The sequence below is a fragment of the Alexandromys fortis genome, unplaced genomic scaffold (assembly GCF_014885135.2).
Source record: "Alexandromys fortis isolate MF-2015 unplaced genomic scaffold, M_Fortis_MF-2015_v1.1 scaffold_80, whole genome shotgun sequence".
Classification (NCBI taxonomy): Eukaryota; Metazoa; Chordata; class Mammalia; order Rodentia; family Cricetidae; genus Alexandromys; species Alexandromys fortis.
This window is the reverse complement of record NW_026068174.1, coordinates 3364802-3388344: the sequence shown is the minus strand read 5'-3', so window position 1 is coordinate 3388344 and position 23543 is coordinate 3364802. Positions and strand designations below refer to the sequence as shown.

Below are 23543 nucleotides of genomic sequence, written 5' to 3'. Positions count from 1 at the left end.
AAAATAGTTATCAAATAATAATTGTTTTTATTGTTGTTAATCACTAGATTCAGGTGGTCAGAGCTATCTCTGGTTCACTTCTGTGCCTTAAGGAATGACACACTAGGACTGGGTGACTTTGTTGAAACAATGAAGGGCCCTTTGACCAGAGCTCATCAATAGTCTGTATACAGAGCCCAGTACCTGCTCCTACCCTACCTGACCCTAAGTGTCTCTGGCAACAAGATCCTCCCACCTGCAAACTGGTGTTCCCTCCCTCTCCTAGGCGGCCTTCCTTCTACCTCTGCTGTGTTCCCTGGGAGCAGGTTCCCCCAGCCCTCCCCTGCACCAGGACATGCCTGTCTAGGGCATCCTCTCTGGAGCACAGGGACACTTGGACCATTGTTCTTGTGACTCCTGAGATCAATGACTACTAAGACTCACTCCTGCGTTCTGGCCACTGCCACCTTCCCGGGGGGAGAATGAGACAGGTGTCACAGTGCCAGGTAGGACGGGATAAGTGGTTGCCGCCTCCCCAGGCCCTGACCAGTGTATAAAGCCTGACTAGGTTTGGGGTAGGGTACTTCAAGTTCTTGTGTAAGGCACCCATTGGAAAAAAATCTGTCTTTGAAGCCAGGCGGTGGTGGTGCACGCCTTCAATCCCAGTACTCGGGAGTCAGAGACAGGCGGATCTCTATAAATTTGGGTGTGTGGTACAGATAATTCCAGTGCTGAGGCCTAGGCCAGGAGGTGGAGAGTTCCAGGCCAGCCCATGTTAGGAACCAGGGACTTGTCTCCAAACAACAGCCAAATGATTAAGTAAATAAGTAAGTAAAGCCAGGCGGTGGTGGCGCACGCCTTTAATCCCAGTACTCGGGAGGCAGAGGCAGGCAGATCTCTGTGAGTTCGAGGCCAGCCCGGTCTACAAGAGCTAGTTCTAGGACAGGCTCCAAAGCCACAGAGAAACCCTTTCTAAAAAAAAAAACAAAACAAAACAAAACAAAAAAACAGTAAGTAAGTAGTCTTTGGGTCAGATGAAGAAGCAACTCAGACACATGTGGACACCTTGGCTTTTGAAAAATGGCTCTGAACTTAAAATCCCCACCCCAGAGTTAGAGGTTAGGCAGTAAAACTCCCCAGCCTGGCCTGGCTTCTCCTCACTGTCTATACCTCCAGCCCTTCAGATTTAGCCCCTAAAGCACACAACTAAAAAGCACTATAAGACACAGGATACTTCTGGGAACTTGACTATACAAGTCATTCTGGGAATCCTTAAGAGACTGGTTTCCTCGGCACAGAAGCCCCTCAGAGCTGTGACAAACCAAGCCCCTCTGAACTGTCAAACAGAATGGGGAGGTGTTTGCACTCACACTTGCCCTGGGAGGCCATTCCTCTCCACCGGAACACACATGGGACAGCTAACGGCCTTGCCGCTCCCCTCGTGACTTGTGCCCATCCATATGTGTGTCCTGGTAGCTGATTAGACCACCCAGCCTGGGCTGCACAGATTCCTACATTCTGACCTCCAGGCGATTTATGCATGTGCCCTGTCTACTGGAAGCGCTGGTAGGTCGCACACGGGCTCACCGGGGAGCCTTAAAGCCTCCCAGATTTAATTGGTCTGCAGTTTGACCAGTCATTGGGAGTTTGCCAAGCTGCCCTGGTGGCTTTAAGGTGCAGCCAGCTGTATGGTTGCATGCACAGTTCTCAGCTGTGTGTGCGTCATGTGGGGGGTAGGGCGCACGTGCCACAGTACATGTGTGAAAGTCAGAGGACAACCTTGGGGAGTAGGTTCTCTCCGCCTTTATTTGGGTACCAGGGATCAAACGCAGGTCTCCAGGCTTACACTGAAAGCACTGCCTTGTTGGCCCCTTAGGCCCCCCACCCCGAAAAGCCTTGGTTGAGCCTGACCATGAAGTCAGCTCTGTACTTTGCCACTCCCATCTCGGGGTTCCAGTAAACTGTCCCCAGAACAGTAAAGCTCGAATCATCAGGGCAGGGAAGCCATCGAGGCATGGTCCTCTTATAAAACAAGCACCCTTTGGAGGGAGTCCCCAGGGTTCTAGGACTTGGTTGGAGTCTTGGAGTTGCTGGGGCTCGTGTGTTCTCAGCTGGCCCGAAAGCCACAGTCCCTGAACCCCCTCTGTCCTGCAGAGCGAACTGCGCTTACCTTTCTCCCAGTCCATCTGTTTCTCCTTGCTAGACTCCAAGCCTGACAGCCACCCCATTGTGCCTTCACATGTGTGAATGTGGCCAGGAAAAGCCGTGTCATGTCCTGTGCTATCAGGGTAAGGGACTCCCAGCCTCCTATGGCCTGTCAAACAGCACCTTGCAAGCACAGCTGGCGGCAACCTTCCCATCGCGTGGGCCCACTCCTCACAGGGCAGCTGCTACTGCCAGGGCTATTTTATTTGTATTCCTCCCTCTGGGAGCTTGTAATCAAAGGGCAGTATCAGTGCCGCTGCTTGTCACAGGGAGCAGAGATGATGGGCTGCTATTCTCAGCCAGATTCTGGGAGGGAGTCAGGGACTGGCACCATTTGGGCAACGGTTAAGACTTTTCATCTCTTAGACGGGGACATGGGTTGTAGAGGGCCTGCTCCTTCTTCAGGGTTGCTCCCTTAAACTCTGCTCTAGTTCAGGGTCTTTCCCTGGCCCTGTGACAGCACTGTCCTCACACCTTGGCTGGCTGAGTGCAGGTTGCAAGCTCCATTCACTGTCCCACAATCCTGGGCGGACTTGAGAATCAGAATGCTGAGAAGCTCACTTGTCTGGCCTCAGGTTTAGAGTCACAGCTGTTCCCACCCCTGTCCCCAGGTCCACGCTGTCCAGTCCTGCAGCACAGTCAGCCCCCAGGCTTCCCAGCCCCACCAGTCAGCTGACAGTCCTGGGGAGGGGACAGTTAGACACCCGGTACACGGTTCGCCTCTTTGCTGCCTCTAGTTTCCTGACTTCTGTTTTCTCACCTGCAGGAGAGTGGGACCCCCACCTTGTTTGCTGTTAGTGAAAGCGTTATTGCACAGGTTAGCTTTGTTAAAACAAATTTTAGCAGCCAGGATGTAGCTTATTGGTAGAGAGCTTACTTAGCATTCACGAATCCCTGAGTTTGATTCCCAGTGTGACATAAACCAGCCCTGGTGCGTTCTAGAGTAGGAGAGGCAAGACGACCAGAAGTTCAAGGCTACACATACATAGAATAATAATTCAAGGCTAACCTGTGCTGTGTTAGATGCCAACTTTAAATTTTTAATTTAAAGAAAGGATTTATTTTATGTGTTTGGGTGCTTTGCCTGCATGTGTGTTTATGTGTGTACCATATGTGTGCCTGGTGCTTGTGGAGGCCAGAAGAGGGTATCAGATTCCCCTGGAACTGAAGTTACAGACATTTGTGAGCTACCGTATGGGTTCTGGGAACCAAATGTAAGACCTCGAAAAGTATTCTTATCCTGCTGAGTCATCTCTTAAGCACTAAAATGTTAATCTCAAAGAATTATTTTATTTATTTTGAACTGATTTTCTTTGTGTAGCCTTGGCTCTCTTGGAACTAGCTCTGTAGACCAGGCTGGCCTCGTACTCACAGAGATCTGCTGTTCTTTTGTTTTAAAACAGGCTTTCTCTATGTAGCCCAGGCTAGCCGTCAACTGCCTCAGCCTCCTGAGTTGCTAGGATTCCACCTGCCTGTTGAGCCTGTTGTGAGGCCGAGAGAGGTGAAGAGATTTTCCCAAGTCTTTTGGTAAAGTTATTCAGTTGGCTGTCCTTCTGGCAAGTGGCCCCTGTGTGTGTGTGTGTGTGTGTGTGTGTGTGTGTGTGTGTGTGTGTGTGTGTATGAGCCACCGCACCCCTGCTGGCCAGCTGCAGCTCAGCTGGCGGTTTAGCACAGCTTGGCCTTGAAAGACCCTCCACACTCCCCATCTTCTCGTTGCTGGCCACACACACCGTGGGCTCTGATAAATTCCCAATCCCATTCACCAGGCCGCAGCCGTGTAGAGAAAACAGGAGCCGTCTAGAGAAAGCAGGTGGCCCTACAGAGCCAAGGCACTCAGCTTCCCAGGGGTCTGAATGTCCCTCAGGGACACGAGGCCCCACGGGAAGCTGCCACCCTCAGTCTAGAAAGCCGGCCGTTTGTTATGCTAATGTGCACCGACACACAAAACTTCCCCAGTTTCTGGAAGAATTCACACTTGGAATCTTTGCCTTTGGTCTAAGCGGCCTGTGAACCTTACCCCCTGTCTGGTGCTGGGTGGGTGCCACCAGGCCCCTCAGCTCAGAAAAGCTGGGACTCCTATGGTCTCACTTTCTCCCTCTGCCTTCACTCTCTCTTCTGACGGGCTCTCCTGCTGTACTTGGTGGAGGGCCACCTTTGTGAGCTCGTTCCTGATGGCCCTCGGAAAGGGCTTTGTGTCCTGTCTCTTTGGGTTGCCCTTGGAGTGTCCCGCACTGCACCCACTGCCCACTGCTCTCCCCATTCCAGTTGCTCAGGAAGGGCAGCTCCTTTGCGACCTTTTTCTCTGCTTTCATCCCCGCTGTGATGGAATGGGGCCAGAGGTCAGTGGCAGCTAGCTCGGGGCCCATTCTAATGAAGGAAATTGAATGCCTGGGCAGCCGAACTGGCCCCTTGCAAATGGCCAAGGGAGAGCCTGCCCTCACGGAGAGCGTGCCAGCTCTTGTTTACCCCAGCCTGGTATTCTTAGACACCGACTGGGCCATGGGGCCCCAAAGGAGGGGCCCAGGAAGGGGAAGGTGACAGAAAGCAGGTTTATTTGGGGTGAGTGGTGCCTTTCATGGCATGGTGCCTCCAGAGACTGGAAGAACATACAATATGTCTGGGGTGAGAGTCAGGGCTCATATCTAGCGGGGTTCTGATGCCAAACTCTCGGGACTCTGGACTTGGGACCCTTCTGATCAGAGGTTCTTCCTCCCTCTTCACAGAAGGCTACCGAGCTGCAAAGGTGCTCCCTGGGCAGCCGCAGACTGACCCTATCCAGGGCTCCTTCTGCTGTGCAGAGTGGAAAGGGCTTGGAAGATAGGCAGGCTAGCATCCTGGCCTTGCGTGTCCTCTGGTGGGTATATGCCCACGGGAAGAATGGTATATCCTCAGGTACATCCACATCGGATGGGACCGGAAGCTCTTTAAAGGCAAGGCGTCGCAGCTTAGCCTAGTTTTGCACAGGAACACACTGGCAGGGCCCCTCTCACGCACTTAAGAGTTGTGGAGCTGAAGCTTGAGGAACTTGCACTGAAGACGCAGCCGGCTGCACCCTACCCAGTGGACCCAGAGCAGGCTAACTAATAACAAGCTCCTTCCAGCCCCTGGAGTCAGCCTCTGGGAAGCGCTCACTTTCGTCACCATCACCTCTCCGGCTGGAGTGACACAGAACACACCCAGCACCCTCCACCCCTGCCTTCACGGTCTCACCTCAGAAGGGCCATGATAGCCTGTGCCTAGAGCAGCACCGGGCCTATAGTGAGTCTCAGCAAACAGTAACAAAGGAACAAGCAACAAGCTCTCCCTAAAGTTCCCATGGGCCAGCAAAGGGGAAGTTGATAGTAGCTCTCATGAGGTACCTTGAGAAAGTTGGCTACCTAGCAGGAGGGCTGGGCAGCAAATGCTGTTCCAGCCACCAACCACCATGTGTTTGGAACCTGACCCTGAATGTTCCTTCTGTGAGCAAAATGGCTTAACAGTTAAGCACAATTGCTGCTCTTACAGAGAACCCGAGTTTGGTTCCCAGCACCTATGCCGGGCAGCTCACAAGTGCCTGTAACTCTGGTATTAGATAGGGGGGTGCCAGGGCGCTTCTGGCCACCTCAGACACCAGCACTCTGCACATACCCACACACAAACACATATCCACATAATTCAAAATCATGAAAAATATTTTAAAGGTTGGGGCTAGGGTGTAGCTCAGTGGTGGAATACTCCCTAACATGTGTGAGACCTGGGCCTTGATGCACAACACCATGGCAGGAGAAGGTCGGCCATGTAGAGACAGAGAACAGAAGGGTTCCCAGGAATGGGTGTGGAAGTGGTGGAGAGGTGGCAGACAGGATGAACGAGTCTAAGGAGCTGATGCCCAGCCTGTGGCCGGAGCTGATAGGAGTGAATCTTAGGGACTCTGCTTCAAGAGCAGAGTTACTTTCCGGATGGCAGGGTTGTGTGACATGGTAATATCTCTCCTGCTGTAGTTGTTGTGCTATAGATGAAGCTTACATGCAATACATATTTTTAAAATTTGTGTTGAGAGGCGAGTAGCTTGGTCTACAGTGGTGACAGCCGTTGAGTACAGACTCAGAACTTGCTGAGAGAGGCTGAGAGTGGGCTGTTCACTCAATGAGATCTGGGTAAATGCCTGTGTAGTTAGCTAGCTTGGTGCAGTGGGAGTGGGGCCGAGGGACATGGCAGCTTTCGGGGGAATCTAGGCATCTGATATGTGGACATGTTCCCTTTGGATGTCTCTCAGTTACTGGGGCCGTGTTATCAACAAGTGGAAGCAGGCATTCAGACTCCTGTGGGTTCTAGGCCCTCATTCTCCTGTCTTCAGAAGTGTGTGCTATTGTAGGCCCACCATAGGGGCCATCCCTGGAGCCCTCTGCCTTTCATGACTGGCCAAGAGAGTTACAAAACTTCTACCTTCTTGCTTCTTTTTTGGACCACTTGGCAAGATCATTCCTGCTCTGGGGCCCTGTGAGATCCCCTGAAGTCCTCTGCCTTCTGCTTTCTAAGGTCTGATGGCTACGTCACCCCAACAACTTCCTCCAAGCAGCTGGGTGCAGGGGTCTGGAGCTCAGGGCAGAGGTCCAGACTGGGCATCAACACGCAATGGGATGTAAAGCCACGGGCTAGACAAGACACCCCATCCCCAGGGAAAGAGAGAAGGATGGGACTTGAAGCCCGAGGCAGACCACATCTGAACTGAGGCAGGCACAGGGGGAAGTCTGTACCTCCAGCGGGCTCAGGTGTTGAAAATTTCTGGGTCATCGCAGAAGTTGGTATTCGCCGATTCAGGGCTGGTGGCAACTTTCTATAGAGTGCAACCACCGCCAATAATGAGAGGGGCCCGATACGGTGGTGTGTGCCTGTCATTCCAGCACTTCGGGAAGCTGCACCAGGAGGGTGAGGATTTAAAAGTCCTGTTTTAGCCAAACAAAATGAAAATAAAATAAAACAGAGGCCGGGGGTGTAACTCAGTCAGTAGACCGCTGGCTAGCGTGCACGAGGCTCCTGGGTTCGACTCTCAGCATGCATCCCTGTAATCTTCACACTCGGGAGGGGGCGGGAGCATGAGGCGCTGAAGATTTATCCCAGTGACATATCCAGTTTAAAACCAGCCTAGAATACACAAGGCCTCAAAAGCAAACAAATGGGCAGGAGAGGTGGCTCAGCCATGGAAGACTTAAGGCAACCAAAGAGGAAACAAAAACAGAATAACACCAGGTGACTGAGCTGCCCTCTGCCCTGCCATTCGGGTGAGAGCCCCAAGCTGAGAACCTAGGGAAGTACAGGTAGTCTGCAACTGAGCTGTTGGGGGCTGTAGCCTGAGCAGAGTGGATGCCAGGGGGCCTCACCCCTATAAATGTAGCCTTGTGGTTAAGTTGGGAAAGCAGGAAGCCTGGCCTGAAGACAGCTCCTTTTTAGGGCACCCTCCTCCCCGCAAAGGGCCTCCTCTGGGCTCAGCCTCTCCAGTTTCCACCTGAATACAGTGGCTCAGTGTCCCGAGGCCAGGCAGGCGGCTTTGCTTTTCCTCTGCTGAGCCCAGCCCTGGCAGAGAAGCCACAAAGGACTTGTGTGTGTGTGCCTAGAGAAGAGAGGCCAGCCCTGGTCCCCACACCAGCCTGTCCCTCTGTTTATCCAGGGATAGATTGGGCAGGCCTAAATAAACTGGTGGCATTGGGCCCTCCTGGAGTTGCTCCCGGCTCTCTGCCTTACTGATGCTGGGTCCCGGCCCGGCCTAGAGACTGTTGCTTTCTGTCTGTTTGCCGTGGCTTGGGGTGTTTTCCACGGATGTGATGAAGGAGACAATTTTGAGGAATTTGTTTGCTTTCAGAGTGGAATTATAAGCCTTTTAGTGTCTTCTGATCTGAAAAACCAGTCTACACCCATCCATATCCAGCAGTAGTTGTTGGGTGTGTGAGTGCGCACGCATGTGTGTTTTCCTAAGACTAATGACCAGCTCCTCGGGAGTGTCCGTCCCTTGCGGAGGATCTCAGTTTGGGCTGAGAATGAAGCAGATAGCTAGAATTTCAGGGACATGCTAAGGGGTGTCAGAGAGCCTCGTGCGAGATCCCAGCCTGCATGTCCATTCATGGGACTGAGGAGGGGCTAAAAGTGGACACAGCTGAGGTCTGTGTGGGCATGTCCCCAAGACCTGGTGTGAGCTGCACTGTGAAAAACCCCTGGGCTGGACAGTGGACTCGTGCTGTACAGGTGACAGAGCGAAGCGGAAGCCCTCCTGGCCCAGGCAGATCAGAGGCAGGTCTCAGCTCTGTCCCCAGGCCTCCACTCTTCCTCACCTGTGGTATGGACCCAGTGACAGCTGAGGGGTAGCTGGTGAGAGCGAGAAGCGCGGAGAGGGAGGCATACAGCAGGCGGGCAATAATTGGTGGTTCTTGTTAAGAATCAGCTGCCGGAGGCTGGGTGTGGTGGTACGCACCCTTTAATCCCACACCTGGGAGGCAGAGGCGGGTGATCTCTGTGAACTAACTGGAGGCCAGCCTGGTCTACATAGCAAGTCCCAGCTACACAGAGAAACTCTGTCTTAAAAACAAACAATTTCTTTAAAAAAGGAAATTATCCTTACTGGGGTCCAAGCCCCGCGGGATAGAGGGGGTCTCCCAGATCTGTTCTGGAAAAAGGCCTTTGGGTCTGAAAGGAGGTCTCTTTAATATGCTCAGCTGTCTCCTTTCAAATGTCTTGAAGCTGGTCATGGTGTCACAAGCCTACACTCAGGAGGGACACAACAGGATCATCACAGGGTTGCCACCAGCGTGGGCTACGCTGCAAGACTCTATCTCAAAAAGCCTAGAGAGCAGGGCAGTGGTGGCGCACGCCTTTAATCACAGCACTCAGGAGGCAGAGGCAGGGAAATCTCTGTGAGTTCAAGGCAAGCCTGGTCTACAGAGTGAGTTCCAGGATAGCCAGGGATGTCACACATAGAAACCCCCATCCCAACAAAACAAAAAAGCCTAGAGATAAGCATCTTAGGAACCCTCCAGAAGGTTCTGCTAACCCACACCCTCTGCTCTCCAAGTGTGTAAGTGAACCTTTGTCCCAGACACATGAGGGACTGGAGTTCAAAGACAGCCAGGGATGTGGCCCTTGTCCTCGGGAATTGCAGCCTGCGCGCCCAGGGACCTGATCAGGGCCAGCACACATTGTCTTCATCACAGCCTCAGACCTCGTGCCTCAGGCATAGAGACCGCGATCCAGGGAGCCCTCCTCACTTGACCAGACAGAGAGCCACAGCTCGGTGGAGTTCTGCAGGATTAACAGGAGCTTTCTCCTTAGCCAGAAGGGACCAAGCATTTGATAATAAAGCAATGTTCTCAGTCTGTTCCCTTCACCTCCACCAAGCTTTGTGATTATGGGTGAGCCATTTCTTTTGTGTAGGCGTCAATTTCCCACCTATTTCCTCTTTTTATTTTTATTTTTTTTGACAAGCCACCCCTTTTGAGACTTTGTTCTTGAAAAGTGGGGATTGAACCTAGGGCCTGGCACATTCAAGCTAAGTGCTCTATACTGAGCTACCCCTCAGCACTTTCTGGCTCTCTGTTCTTGGCTTGCCGGGGGCCATTGTGTAGCTGAGCCAGGCCCAGAGACCACTCACGTCTCACAAGCCCTACACCCCTGGGTGGCTGCACAGAGTCCTTGAGACCCATATGCCCAGCCCTGGCCCTCTGGTGGGTTGCTGATGAGAGAGGGGCAAAGGTGAAGAAGGCCTGGCCTCTGCCAGAATTGTAGCTGAAGGGAAAGAGGCTAGCAGCGGCCCCTGATGATGATGGCCGAGTAACAGCTGTCCAGGCAGCAAGGAGGTACACAGTGACCCTTTCCAGATGCAAAAACAAAAATTGCCTAAATCCTGGGGCTGATAATCTTTGCACCCCAGAGCCTCTCTATCTGTTCCTGCATTGCCCCCCCCCCGCCCCCGTTTCCTTCCTTCCTCCTCCCTCCTCTCCCTCCTTTTATGTGCTGGTGTCGCTGTTGTTTTGAAGACAGGTTTTAGGCCATAGCCCTAGCACTCACAATGTGGCCCAGACTGGCCTTGACCCTTTTCTTCAGAGCACGAGCTTGCTAGCCTGACTTCCCTGGTACAGTGCCAGTTCTGGAGCACCCAGCTGAGACTTTGTACTGCTCTCAGCTGTGCCCACAAGACCCACAGCAGCATCGGGCACATAGGATATCTTCATCCGTTAGGCAGGAGTGAAGGAACAGTGATGCCTTCCGCCGTGATCACATGCTTCCCGTTCACCTGAACATTTTTACCCAGGGCCATGAGCATCTGTCTCTTTCTGTTTGCATTAAATTGAAAGCAGCCAGTGGGCACTCGTAGGATCTGAGTGATTCAGCGAGCAGGGCGGGTCAGGGACCACTGCTTCTACAAGCTGGCAGTGAATTGACCTGGGTAGGGTGACCTATCCCTACTACCCTGGGCCAGGGGGAGGTGAGAGGTGAGTCTGGGAAGTGTTTACACTATCGTGGGCGTGGTGTGCAGTTGCCTGAAGTCACCAAAGGGAGGGAAGGACATTCCCTTCTAGTCCTCCCAATTCTGAATCAAAAGGAACCCTGTCTCTCTCCCTTCCCCAGCCATCTCTTCTCGGGTGACTGTGTGACTCAGAGATGTGTGTCAAAGAGGAAGCCTGGCTTTGCTCACCATCATCCCCTCCTGTTGGGTTTGAATGACTCAGAAAACCCACTTTTCACATGGGCACCGGAGCTACAGGCCCAGCATGGTGGCCCATGCCTTTAGTCCTAGCACTTGGGAGGCAGAGGCAGGCAGCTTTCTATGCATTAGGGGCTAGCCTTGTCTACATAGCACATTCCAGGAAAGGGCCAGCTAGAGTTACATAGTGACACTTTGCCAAAAAGAAAGAAAGAAAGAACATGGAGCTGGTGTCTTGAAGACCTGGTCCCACCCAAACTGCTCAGGATCCAGCCAGACATTAGGAGGGGCCTGACCTGAGGACCCGATGGCCACAGAGGACAGATACTTGTTGCAAGGTCTATCCTTGGGGTAGCAGAGGGTGTGGAGGTGGAGGAATCCCCCTATCCAGCCCCAACTTTGCAGGGAAGGCTTTATAGACCTGGGAGAGCTGACCAAGGCTTGGGAGCAGGAGAGAGGATGGTCCTGCTTCCCAGGGAGAGGCTAGGTCTGTGCCAGCCTGGCACAGGTTTCTTGAGTAGGAGACTGGAAATAAGTTTCTTTTGGGGTGACAGGCCACTGCCGTTTAGGCTCCTGCCGGTCTGCTTGTTCCTCTCTCCTTTTCCTAGGCCACTGTACAGTCACTGTGTTCTGGGACTGGAAGCTGAGACTTAAGTCACAGCTGGTACTTTCTAAGTGTGTGTACTCTAGGAACCTCTGAGAGAGGCAACAGAGGACAGGAGCATGTGGTATAGTCCCAGCAGGTTTTGCTGCACGGCCACACTATTGAACAGGAGCCATGTCCAGGGTGTGTGTGTGTGTTGATGGAAGCAACCCACTCATGTGGCCCAGCGTGACTGATGTTGACAGTTCTATTTTGAAGTGACTGAAGTCCATCACAGAGAGACTGAAGCTAGGAGGGGGAAGGGCAAGCCTGGCTAAGATCCTGGCTGTAACAGGTGGACTGGACAGCAGGGAGGAGTGAAACTATTCCCGACTTGGGGTTGCTTTCAGGGTGTGGTTAGCCTGGAGAAGAGGTTATAAATGTGACCTCACATGGAAGACCGTATGTCAAGTAGACAGAAGCGAAACTGAAACTGTTTTATTGTTTTAATCTTAAGAAATGCCATTGGAGCCGGATGGTGGTGGCACATGCCTTAATCTTAGCACCCAGGGAGGCAGAGGCAGGTGACTTTACTGGATGAGCTGTCTTGTTGACCATTTATTTCTTTACCTGTTTGTTTGTTTCCACTGTAAGTACGTGTGTGACGCTGGGTCGCATGTGCCACCAAGTGCATACAGAAGTCAGAAGGCAGCTTTGTGAAGTAGGGTGTATTTTCCTTTTAAAGTTATGTGTATGTGTATCTGTGTGTGGATATGTACGTGTGAGTACCGGTGCCCTCTAGACTAGAAGAGGGCATTGGATCCCTGGAGCCTGAGTTACAGACAGTCGTAGGCTTCCTGATGCAGGTGCTTGGAACTGAGCTGGGTTCTCTGCACTCTTAACCACGGAGCCACTCCCCTCTCATCAGTTGCCTTCATCTCTTCTCAGGCAGAGTTTCCGCTGAACCCAGGGAGGATCAGAGAACCAAGTTTGAGACCCCTGAGGCCAGTCTTAGGGGGCTGTTACCGATTGCTGTCACATCCAGCTGTTCTCTGCTCGCTCAGCTAAGGGTGGCAGGCATTGGTTGCTGGGGGTCGGGGTTGTGTTAACAGTGAGTAAGGTGCCCCTTCCCTGCGTCCAATGAGCTGTGGGGTGCTGGCAGTGGAGAAAACGTGGTTCTAGGTTAGGAGGAATGTTCTAACCCAAACTGACCATCCTGCTCACTGATGTTTTCTCTGTCAGCCTCTACCAACTCAGACATCCAACTCATGGGAGTATGGTGTGCCCACACCCACAGGAAAGTTGGTCCCATGACAGAAAGAATCACTCTTCAGAGTGGCTAGGCCATCCAAAAGTTATTCTTGGATACACTCTCTGGAAGAGGATTTGGTTTGAATTTGTTTCTCCTCAAAAAAGAAAGTCAGGCAGTGGTGGTACATGCCTTTAATCCCAGCCCTCTGGAGGCAGAGGCAGGTGGATCTCTTGTGAGTTCGAGGCTAGTCTTGTCTACAACCAGAGGTGTTACACAGAGAAACTCTGTCTCAAAAAAGAAAAGAAAAAGAAAGTGAGCTCCTTTAGGAGACTCAGGCCGCTGGGCTAGCAGGCTGGGAAAGGCGGCTCCCTGCCACTCCCCATCCCTGCCCCTCCCCATCCCTGCCACTCCCCATCCCTGCCCCTCCCCATCCCTGCTCATCTTACTTTCAGCCGAACCAGAGCAGGAAGGAGATGATGTTTAGTGCACATCTCCCTGTGTGGTTTGGAAACGCCCCAGCCCCCTCTGAGCCTCAGTCTCCCTGCCCATAAAAGAGGCAGAAGAGTTTTCTTGCCTTAATACAGTTTGACTCCGCAATACGTAAAACATACTTAAAGGACCGGTCTACCAAGACACCTACCTGATGTCCCTAGCCTCAAGGACAGGGGCAGGATGCTCTGCTGAGGAGAAGAACTATATTTCCTGTTAGCTCGCTCTTGCTGGGTGCTGAACCAGTACTTTGGGCATGCTAGACAAGATGTCTTCCCGCGGTGCCACATCCCCAGCTCCTTTCTGTTAACTCCTTCAGACTCGTTCTCTGTGGGGTTTTGATGTTGTCTGATTGTCTTTATTTTTGGTCTGTTTGAGACAGTCTCATGGTGCAACCTTGGCTGGCCTAGAATTATTACATAAACCAAGCTTGCACCATCATCCTGGGCTTTGCTGCTGTTAGTGTTTTCAGACAATGTCACGTAGCACAGGCTGTTCTCAAACTATGAGGCTGAGGCTGATCCTCTGCCTCCACCTTCTACAAATTGAGGTGATAGGCTTCCGCTTCCATGCCTGGCATTATAGGTGTTTTGTTATGGTTTTGTTTATATTTGTTTTTTTTTTTTTGTTTTTTTTTTTTTTTTTTTTGCGTTAGAGTACAGGGTGGCCCCAGCTTGCTTTTACGCTCACTATCTTAGCTGAGGATAACCTTGAACTCTTTGTCCTTCTGCTTCTACCTCCCAAGTGCTGGGCTTCCATACAATGCATTACAGTCCTTAAACCCTTTGAACAGGGACATGGAGATTTGCCTGAACTCCTTTGTCTCCACATGTTATTCAGTCCTTGAAGTCACTCAGTCCAGTTAGCACCTCCACCTCAACATCATTGGTCCCTTGAACCCTGCTGGCAGGTGGCAAGTCTCTCCTGGAAGTTAGGGGTAAATTCCCCCACAAACCCTTTCGGTTCCTCCCTGCTCTCCTCTCAATCCTTTGCCATCAGGATAGAGTTGGATGGGGTTAGTGGAGGTGAGGAGCAGAACTGTTCTTTAACCAGACCGCTCAGGGAGTGAAGAGTGTACAGAAAGGGGAATTTTGGAAGATTCTTGACGGCAGACCCGTCTTCAGCTTTCCCAAGGTCATATATTTTGGTGGAGGTCCTTATCACATTGGCATCTGCATCAGGCATTCCCCTGGCTTGCTGACCGTAGTCTGGGCCTCCCTGCTCCTAACTGCCCGGGGAGTGTGTTAAATCTTCCTGCAGGGAGTTTCTCAGACTGCCTGAAGCTTTTTGGTTGTTAACCCTTCGTATAGTTAACAATGGCTTCTATTTCCTGAGCTGAGTGTCTGACATCCCAGACTCTACACTAAGGACTTTTTGATTTTATTTTGATCTTCCTAACATTTAAAAATGTTTGAAATTGCTGGGCAGCAGTGGTGTACCCCTTTGGGCAGCAGTGGTGTACCCTTTTAGTCTTAGGACTCTGGAGGCAGATCTCTGAGTCTGAAGCCAGTATGATCTACAGAGTGAGTTCAAGGACAGCCAGAAAAAAATGCTTTCTCAAAAAGACTGAAACAAACAAACACAAAAAGTTAAAAAAAAAATCACTGGTCCAATCTAAAATGCCCATCATTGTTACCTCTTAAATCCTGAAATGTCTTCCCAGTGTTCTCTTGAGTGTATAGATGAGCTAAACTCAGTTTGCCCAGGGGCTTTTAGCCATGGCCCTTGGTTCTGGGGCCCACAGAGCTAAGACTGAGTTAGACAGCTGGCAAGTGCTGCCGGGGCAGGCGACAGGGGCTGTCAGTGTGGGGCATTGGGTAACGGAATGCTGAAGTATGACAGGCATTGCATTGGAGAGGTATTTCACCGTCTCACCCGGAGCTCACACCTGAAAGAGGAAGCGTCTTATTTCGATTTTACAGAGGAAGAAACTGAGGCTCCCGCACATTTGGCAACTTCCTGGTGGTGAACCGAAGGCGGCAGCAGTGTTCAAGGCGCCCCAGCACCCCAGCACTTGGCCTTTTGGTTTCATTGTTGTTGAGAAAATGTCTCACTCTGTAGCACAGACTGCCCCCAAACTCATGGCAATCCTCCAGCCTCAGACTCTGTTGAGGTTACTGGCATAAACTACCATGTCCAGGCTCACTTTGGTTTTCAGGACCAATAACCCTCTTCCTGTGAGAAAAACAAAGAGGGCCCCACTGACACCATCCACTCTGTAGAATTCTTAAATACGTTATCTGGGCAGGGAACCTTAGAGACGAGTGTATGCTTAACTGGACCAGTGATTTCAAAGGTTTTGAAAGCCATGGCTGGGTCTCCTGGCTTGGGGTGGGCCGGGAGGGACTTGCCAGCTCTCATTTTCCCTCACTGTTTTTGTTGAATGGCAGTAGAGACCCAGGAGGAACACTTGCCTTGGGTTCTGCTCTCTGGAGTAGTCCAGAATATGGGCCTTGGAAGCAAAGGCAAGCCAGGGTAGGTCGCCTGCATTTAGCCACACCTGACACCACTGGAGCCTGCTGAGCCCGGGTCTCATGGCTGCGCACTCAAGTATTTGAGAGTCCTGCCTTTGCCTAGGGCTTAACATTCAGTGTGCGCCCTGCGAGAGAGTACACAGCAAGCCGGGCAGTGGACTGTGGCGTTCTCCTCTTTCAGACCCAGTCTCAGAAAGGTAACGGGAACTCCCAGGACAAAGAGCAGACAAGCAGGCCTCAAACCCAGGTCTGCCTTCCTCCAGAGCCAAGATTCAGTTCGTTGACTCTACCCACCCAGGACTGTGGGGCTGGACAGAGGGGATCGTAAGAAACAGTCGGTGGTGTCTTGAGCACGGTTCCAAAGGTCATATAGAAACTACAAGGCATAAATTTAGAGAAGGCCTCAGGGGATGGAATTTCCCCCCTCACAGACCTTACCAGGAAGTTCCCCCTCACAGACCTCTCTAGCTAAGGCTGTCCAAGCAAAGCTGCAGCTCTAGTGGGCTTTGATCAGGTAAATAGAGAGGTAACTGGGAATTTACTGCAGGACGTGCAGTGGTGAGAAAGGAGTTGAGAACAGAGGACTAGAGCGGAGGGTCTCACCTTCCTAGTGCTGCGACCCTTTAACACAGTTCCTCATGCTGTTGGACCCCAACCATAAACTTGTTTTTGTTGCTACTTCATAACTATAGTTTTGCTACTGTTATGAATTGTAATGTAAATATCTGGTATAAGACCCGGAGGTTGGGAAACACTAACAGAGCATGTGGGCAAGCAGCAGAAAGAGGAGTGTGTGTGTGTGTGTGGTGTGTGTATGTGCATGTGTGTGCATGTGTGTGTGCGCGTGTGTGTGCGTGTATGGTGTGTGTGGTGTGTGTGCGCACGCGCGCGTGTGCGTGTATGGTGTGTGTGCGCGTGTGTGTGTGTGTGTGTGTGGTGTGTGGTGTGTGTGTGTGATGTGAAGCCACCCTGCCCATTCCAACCGTACCCAAGTGCTTGCTGCATCATTTTGTAGACCAGTAAGACCTCAGAAGGTAGCTTGGGGCCTGTCAGTTAGGAAAGTAATCTGTTTTCTCCAGTTGTGTAAGACACTGTCAAGTTGAAGGGAAGCTGCGTTCTTAACGTTTGCTGTTTTGCTTTAGTCCTAACATTTCTGCCTCCTTTTAATCTTGAGTGATATGAAGGCCTGAGAGAGTAGCGTTTCTGATGTAAGCCCAACTTTCTGTTGTGTTCGCTCGTTTTGTTGCCACTTGTATCTTGGTGCTGGACTAACTTTGGGTAGATTTCCTTGGCGTGAAGGAAGAAAAGTTGTTGGTAGGTCTGAGGCTAACCAAAGCAGACTCCAGCTGGTGGTGGGTTGGGGCCGGGTTTGGCAGCCTTTCCTTCCTGAGCTTGAGCCGGCCGGGCAGTGCTGCCTGAATCTCGCCCAGTAGTGACGTCCGTGACGCTGCCCTGAGCCGGCGGGAGAGTCAGCGCAAACTCTGGTCTTCTTTGATCCCGGCCGGAATCCCCGTACCCCGGGCTGCAGCAACTGCACGCTCGGGCGAGCTCCACCCACCGAGGCGCCAATCCTACGGCCATTGGCGGATACCGCCTCCGCCACCTGCCCCTTACCTTGGGTGGGCGGGGCTACCTGGGCCCCGCCCCCGCGGCTCGAGTTCCCAGACGGCCGGGCCTCTGGACCCGCCCCCTTCACGGAGGCCCTGCCGCCGGAGCCTCGGCAGCACCGGCGCCTCGTGATGTCACGGCAGCTTTGATACAAAGAGCCCCTTCGGCCCACGCGGGTCTCCCGGCAACGGGTGCAGGCGGAGGCGGGACCGGCGGCTTCCACTGGTGCGGAGCAGCGCGCCGCCCGGATTGTTTTCGGAGGACGGTGCTGGCTTGGTCCCTGCGCGCCCTACCCGACCCGACTCGACTTGCGCCCGGCTTCTATTCCATCTGCAGCAGCCCGATCCGCGGTCGGTCGGGGGATGCGCACCCCGCCGGCTTCCGGATGCCAGGTAAGTGGCGGCCTCGGGACGCACCTGGCCTGGACCCGGGAGCTGGAAGTTGGAGGATCCGTCGGTCGCATCTACCCTCTACACTCCAACCGGGGAGATCGGGGTACCTGCGCTGTCTGGCGGGGGCTCAAAGGCTAAGCCACTGACCCCTCTGTCCGCTCCGGGGCCCTCGGTCCAGCGCCCAGGTGGGTGCATGAGCGGTACCAGCTTGGTGCCCTAGCAGGGTGACTGCACTCCCTACGGCACTGTTTGCAGAAGTGCTTTAGGGGGATTTGGTGGGGCTGGAAGGGGACTTGTGCTCCCCCTCTCCACCCCAGACACACACATCAGCGCCCTGCTTTTGGCTGGGCTGCTTCCCTAGAGAGCTGTGCATGGCGAAGTTTTTCCGTAGGTGGTGGCGACCGCGCGGAGCCTGATTTTTGCTGTTCCTCTCTTCCGGGGTATCTGAAGGGTCTGAAGACAGAGCCAGCCAGTTAGGGATTTGAGACAGGACCTGCCTACCCTCAGAGCGACGCTGCTATGGGTGGAGGTGTGCGCAGGCTGCGGGCTTACGTCCTTGAGCCCTTTAAAAGCCTACAGTCCACCTCGGTGTAAGTTGACCCAACTGCTTCTCTGCTGCGACAAGTATCTCCCAGGGCCTAGCATCTCAGCCTCTGTATACCTGGTTCCCACACAGCCCTAGACCGTGTTCCATACCATCGTCACACCTCTCCATTCCCACTTCTGGACCTGCTTTTTCCCAAAGAGCTGGAAATGACTCGTCCCCGGACTCGGAGGGTCTCGCCTGAGTCCATTGATTTATAGACCTCCTCAAAGGAGCCGAGGGATTTGGGGGCGGGGCGGGGAGTCCTGCTGTGTGCTTCTTGCATTCCTTTTGAATTGGGCCCCACGTTCCACTGGACCTGGTGATCTCCTTAAACCTCTGCCTCCCTCCTCTGCCTCCCTTCACCGAGCAGGAGGCAGGTGATAATTGCTTGGGTTTCCTCATTCCCTGTGCCAATTTCCAGGGCCCTCCCCGGGAGAAAGATGTGTTTCTCTGATTGCTAGGGAAAGGAATCTCTGTGGGGAGGGCTTTACGACTGCTAAGACCTCTGCTGTGGGATGTCTCCTCTACCCACTCTCACTAGCTGAGATCTCCTGATTCAGCCCCCCCCCCCGACCCCCACTAGGTTCTGGTCTGTGGCACCCAGAATTTAACCTGCTCATTGGCCTCTCATGAATGCAGAGTTAAATACCTAGGAAATTTTACGTGGGACACGGCCTTGCCCTCCCGGGGACATTGAGTTCCTGGATCTAATCTGACACTTCCCAACTATCTTGAACGCTTGGGCCAGTTCTTGTGAGTACTTTGAGGTTGAGGACAGAGTGACCTGTAGGAGTGGAGTACGCTGGTGAAGAACGTGTGGCTGGTGCACCTAAGCCGCCCAGCTTGGTTGGGTTGGCTGCCTGGTGGAAACCTGTCTGGAGTTTTGGGTTCTGGGTTTAGGTGTAAGGACCTGAGTAAAAGCTGAGCGATAAGACTGGCCTTCCGGGCAGGGATGGTTTACTAGCCAGGCCAGATAAGCAAATTGGAAAGGCTGACCTTTGCCCCAAGGGAGATCTTACTGGACAGACTGCCTGGAGCCTGTCCTTGGAAAGGACTTTTAGCCAGGGAAGGAGGAAAGACTGAAGTTCAAGGGACCAGAGTGGTTTGCACTGTCTTTGTGTGTGTGGGAAGCTCTACTGGGCAATTGCACGGGGTTGGCAAGGGTTCCCGTCTGATCTAGGTCTAAGGCAGGCTGGCATCTTCTGGCCTTTCGCTGTCCTGGGAGGCTCTTTCTCTCTACTCCTTTGTCATCCCCACGCTCGTGATGGTGAGGAGTGCCTTGTTTGGGGGGGCGGCAGTCCCTCTTGGTAGCCTCCTGTGCCTATGCTTTCTTCATAGTGAATCTTGCGTTGCAGGGTTTGGGAATTTTCCGTCAGTGTATTTATTTTAGGTGAGCGTCAGGAGGAGCTGGAGTGGGAGAGATTCCCTGTGAGACTCAGGTGGACAGGCGTCTTCGGGGTAGAGTTGGAATAGTCCAGGCAGAGTCCCACTCCACGCTCTAGTCTATGCTGTCTCCTGGCACAGGGCTTGTGTTTCAAACACGAAGATTTCTCGTCTGGCCCACTACCTGGCATTAGTGGGGGCTACTACCCTGGCCTCACACAGGACCCTGAGGGTGGTGTTGTTTTCCCTGGGTTAGCTCTGCTAACGCTTGACTCAGTAAATAGGTCTTTATGGTGTCAAATCACTGGCCATGAAATGAGGAAGACTGCTCAGGTGTCACTGCTGGATGACTGAGGGCCCTGCCCTGACCAGCTGGGTGTGTTCTGTCATGCCCACCTGGTATTGCACTGGACATTGTAATCTTTCCTGGATGGCACTGCAGTCTCCTCTGTCAGGAGGCGTTTCAGGGCAGAGCACTTTTCCCACATTGCCCGCCACGGGGCGAGTGGTGCTTCATTCATTCATTCATTCCATAGAAACTTAGGTATCCGGTTTGTGCCTGCTCCTGTGCTCCGTGTTGCGGCTCTGTCAGTGAATGAGATGGATGTGCGCCCTTGCTTCATGGAGCTACGTTATGGGAGTAAGGCAAACCACCCGGACACCAGGCAGCTGGAGAGCAAGCAGGGAGAACGGAGGGGAGCTGGATTTAAACAGTGGCCAGGGAAGTCACTGCTGAGAAGGGACATCTTGACAGAAAAAGAACAGAGGGAACAGCGACTGTAAAGGCCCCGAAGTGTGCGTCACATCTAACACGGGGTACCCAGCCGGACTGCAGGGTTTAGCTGTGCTCGGAGAAGACCGAGCAGGCAGGGGAATAAGCTCTGAGGTGCGGAGGGATGCCTGCTGCTTCCAGGCAGCAGGGAACGGGGTGGAGCAATAGTGGCTCAAGTCACCTTTCATGGCTCTGCTGTCTTATACTCCTTGGTGTCGAGGGGCAAATGGAATCTCTCAGGGAAGAGATGTCTGTGTGACGCTGCTCTGAGCTTCCTGCCCCAGCCTGGGTCTGGTCCCATAAACCTGTCCACGTGTCTGTGGATGGGCGCAAATCACGTGGTTTCCACCACCCAACTGAAAGCAGTGAAGCCTTGCTGGTGACATGCTGGCAGCTGTGTCTTGGAGCTGATAGCTGCTTGGAGTCCATCCTTGTTCATACTGTTGCTCCTAACAGGTGGGGGAAGTCCTGTTATAAGACCCACTAGGTGGTCCACACGCTGACTGTCTTCATCGCTCTCCAGATCCCCTTGGCCCCAGATGCCCTAGACATCCCGCTACCTGTCTACTATGTGTTGGCCCAGAGACATAGTTGTGTGTGTGTGACCTCCAGCCTCAGCCTTGTCCAGCAGGTGGGGTTGGGTGATGGCAGCATGTCTAACCCTGCATTTGACTTCCCTCAGGAAAGAGGACGGTCTCCGTTTTTGGTCAGAGATTTAATTTATTCAACCGGCATTGTCTTCTCAGACAAGTGAGTTCTTTCCCAAGCGGGTTGACATTATCCAAATAAAAACAGAGATCTGACAGTGTGGTGCTTTGAAAGAAAGTGGCCCCCAAGGGAGTGGCAATGTTAGGAGGCGTGGCCTTGCTGGAGGAAGCACATAGCTCTGGGGCAGATGAGGTCTGTTTTCTCTAGCTTCATTCAGCGTGATGGCCAGTCTACTTCCTGTTGCCTCTGAGTCAAGATGTAGCTCCATCAGCTCCAGTACCTGCATGCTGCCATGCTCCCTGCCATTTTTATAACAGACCAAGCCTCTGAAACTGTGAGCAAGCCATTCCCACCAAGTATTTTCTTTATAAGAGTTGCTGTGGTCATGGTTTCTCCTCAGCAATATAAACTCTAGCTAAGACAGATAGTTACTGTGGTTTTGTCTGTGGGAGCCTTATTTTTAAAAACTTTTAAAGCCAGGCTGTGGTGGTGCACGCCTTTAATCCCAGCACTCAGGAGGGAAATGCAGGTAAATCTCTGTAAATTTGGGGCCAGCCTGGTTTACAGAGCTAGCTAGTTCCAGAACAGTCAGGACTACACAGAGAAACCCTATCTTGAAAAAAAAAATTAAGCATCTTTTGTTTTTTAAAGGTTTATTATTATTTTTGGTTATGTGTAGGTGTGTATGTCCATGCGGGGGTGCATGCATGTGAGTATGGGTGCCCTCAGAGGCATCAGTGCCCCTGGAGTTGGATTACAGACAGAATGGGCCACCTGACGTCTGTGCTGAGACTGACTCAGGTCCTCTGAACCACTGAGCCATCTCCAGCCCTTCAATTTTTTTTTTAATTTTAAAATATGTGTGTGTGCACATGCATGTACACCTCAGTGCACGTGAGTATGTGTGCCCATGCATGTACACCTCAGTGCAGGTGTGTGTGTGTGTGTGTGTGCACATGCATGTATACCTGAATGTAGGTGAGTGTGTGCACATGCATGTACACCTGAATGCAGGTGAGTGTGTGTGCACATGCATGTACACCTGAGTGCAGGTGAGTGTGTGTGCACACGAATGTACACCTTAGTGCAGGTGAGTGTGTGTGCACATGCATATACACCTCAGTGCAGGTGAGTGTGTGTGCACATGAATATACACCTAAGTGCAGGTGAGTGTATGTGTACATGCATGTACACCTCAGTGCAGGTGAGTGTTTGTGTGTGTGTGCAGGTGAGTGTGTGTGCACATGCATGTACACCTGAATGCAGGTGCTGGCAGAGGCCAGAGGAATTGGACCTCCCTGGACTTACAGGCAGCTGTGAGCAGCTGACATGGGTGCTAAGAATCTAAAGCCAGGTCCTCTAGAAGAGCAGAAAATGCTCTTAACCTCTGAGATGTCTCTCTAGCACCCCTCTTCTTTAAAAATAAAGACCAGGGGGAAAAATAAACAAACAAAAAAACCTAGGACACCGCTATGCAGTCCTGGAAGGCTTGACAATTGTTTTGTTGACTAAGCTGGTCTAGAAATTGCAGAGATCCTCCTGCCTCTTCTTCCCAGCGCTGGGATAACAGAACTATGTTACCATGCCTGCCTGAGCTTTTATCTTTTAAGGAACTAAAAGAGGAAGCCCTAAGCAGAACCAGGGTGTTGAAGAAGGCAGGGTGTTCTCTTGTCATCTTGCCCTCTGCCCCCATGTCCTACAAGCCTGGTGTCATAAAATGAGATTCCACACTTTGTAGCCCAGCTGGCTGGAGTGGAAAGGGATGAGAGCCAAAGGAAGGTAATGTGTCTCTGTGTGTGTCTGCTCTTGGTTCCCACTTGAGTCCCTGTGTTCAGATGGGAAAGCATAGAAGTTTTTCCTGTTTCCGCTCCCCGGTTTCCCCGAGAGAAATGTCTGTCCTGGTTTTACACACACACACAATCCCAGGGTCTGTGTTCTCAGGGTAGAAAAACAGGTTTGGGAGCCTGAAAACATCTGAGGACCTGGGCTCTTCATCTGTGGCAGGAGGACACCTGCCTCCCAGCATGCCTGCTGACCTGACCAAATGTAAAACCTGAAGGGCACTCGCGGCAGTGCTGGTGCCAGTAGGTGCTGGCATTTCAGACCCTGCACACTTCCCGGCTTTTTCTTGGAATTTTTAGTCCCCAACAGAGCGGCTAGCAGGTATCGTCTTGATGAAACAGGAAGTCTAGGGTGGGGTGGGTGGTACTGCACCTCCTGAGGGTCTGTGCCTGAGAAGCACAGTGCCTTCATTTTTAAACCAGCTTGGTCTCTGCACATCAACCTTGGGGGTCCAAGTGACTGGCGCCTGCGTGGCAATCTGTGAACAAGATGCAGAACACATTCTGAGGTGACAGCCTTACCCCCAGGGGCTCAGTGTGGGTCTGCACTTGGCCCTTGCTCTCGGAGCCTGCCCACTCTGCATAGCTCTGCACAGGCTG

The 23543-nt window shown here is 52.4% G+C and overlaps 1 protein-coding gene across 3 annotated transcripts in view; it reads left to right on the top strand.

The window, feature by feature from the left end:
- Positions 1-23543, top strand: part of Rab11fip4 (RAB11 family interacting protein 4) — a 62792-nt gene that overhangs the window by 6450 nt on the left and 32799 nt on the right. For 2 of the 3 annotated variants that reach the window (XM_050128675.1, XM_050128674.1), the window contains exon 1: positions 17342-17653. The exons of the other annotated variant lie outside the window; for it this stretch is intronic. In XM_050128675.1, the coding sequence (XP_049984632.1) occupies positions 17624-17653 (30 nt within the window). In that variant the 5' untranslated portion in view covers positions 17342-17623. Of the gene's footprint in view, positions 1-17341; positions 17654-23543 lie in introns of those variants that run through there. 3 annotated transcript variants of the gene reach the window in all.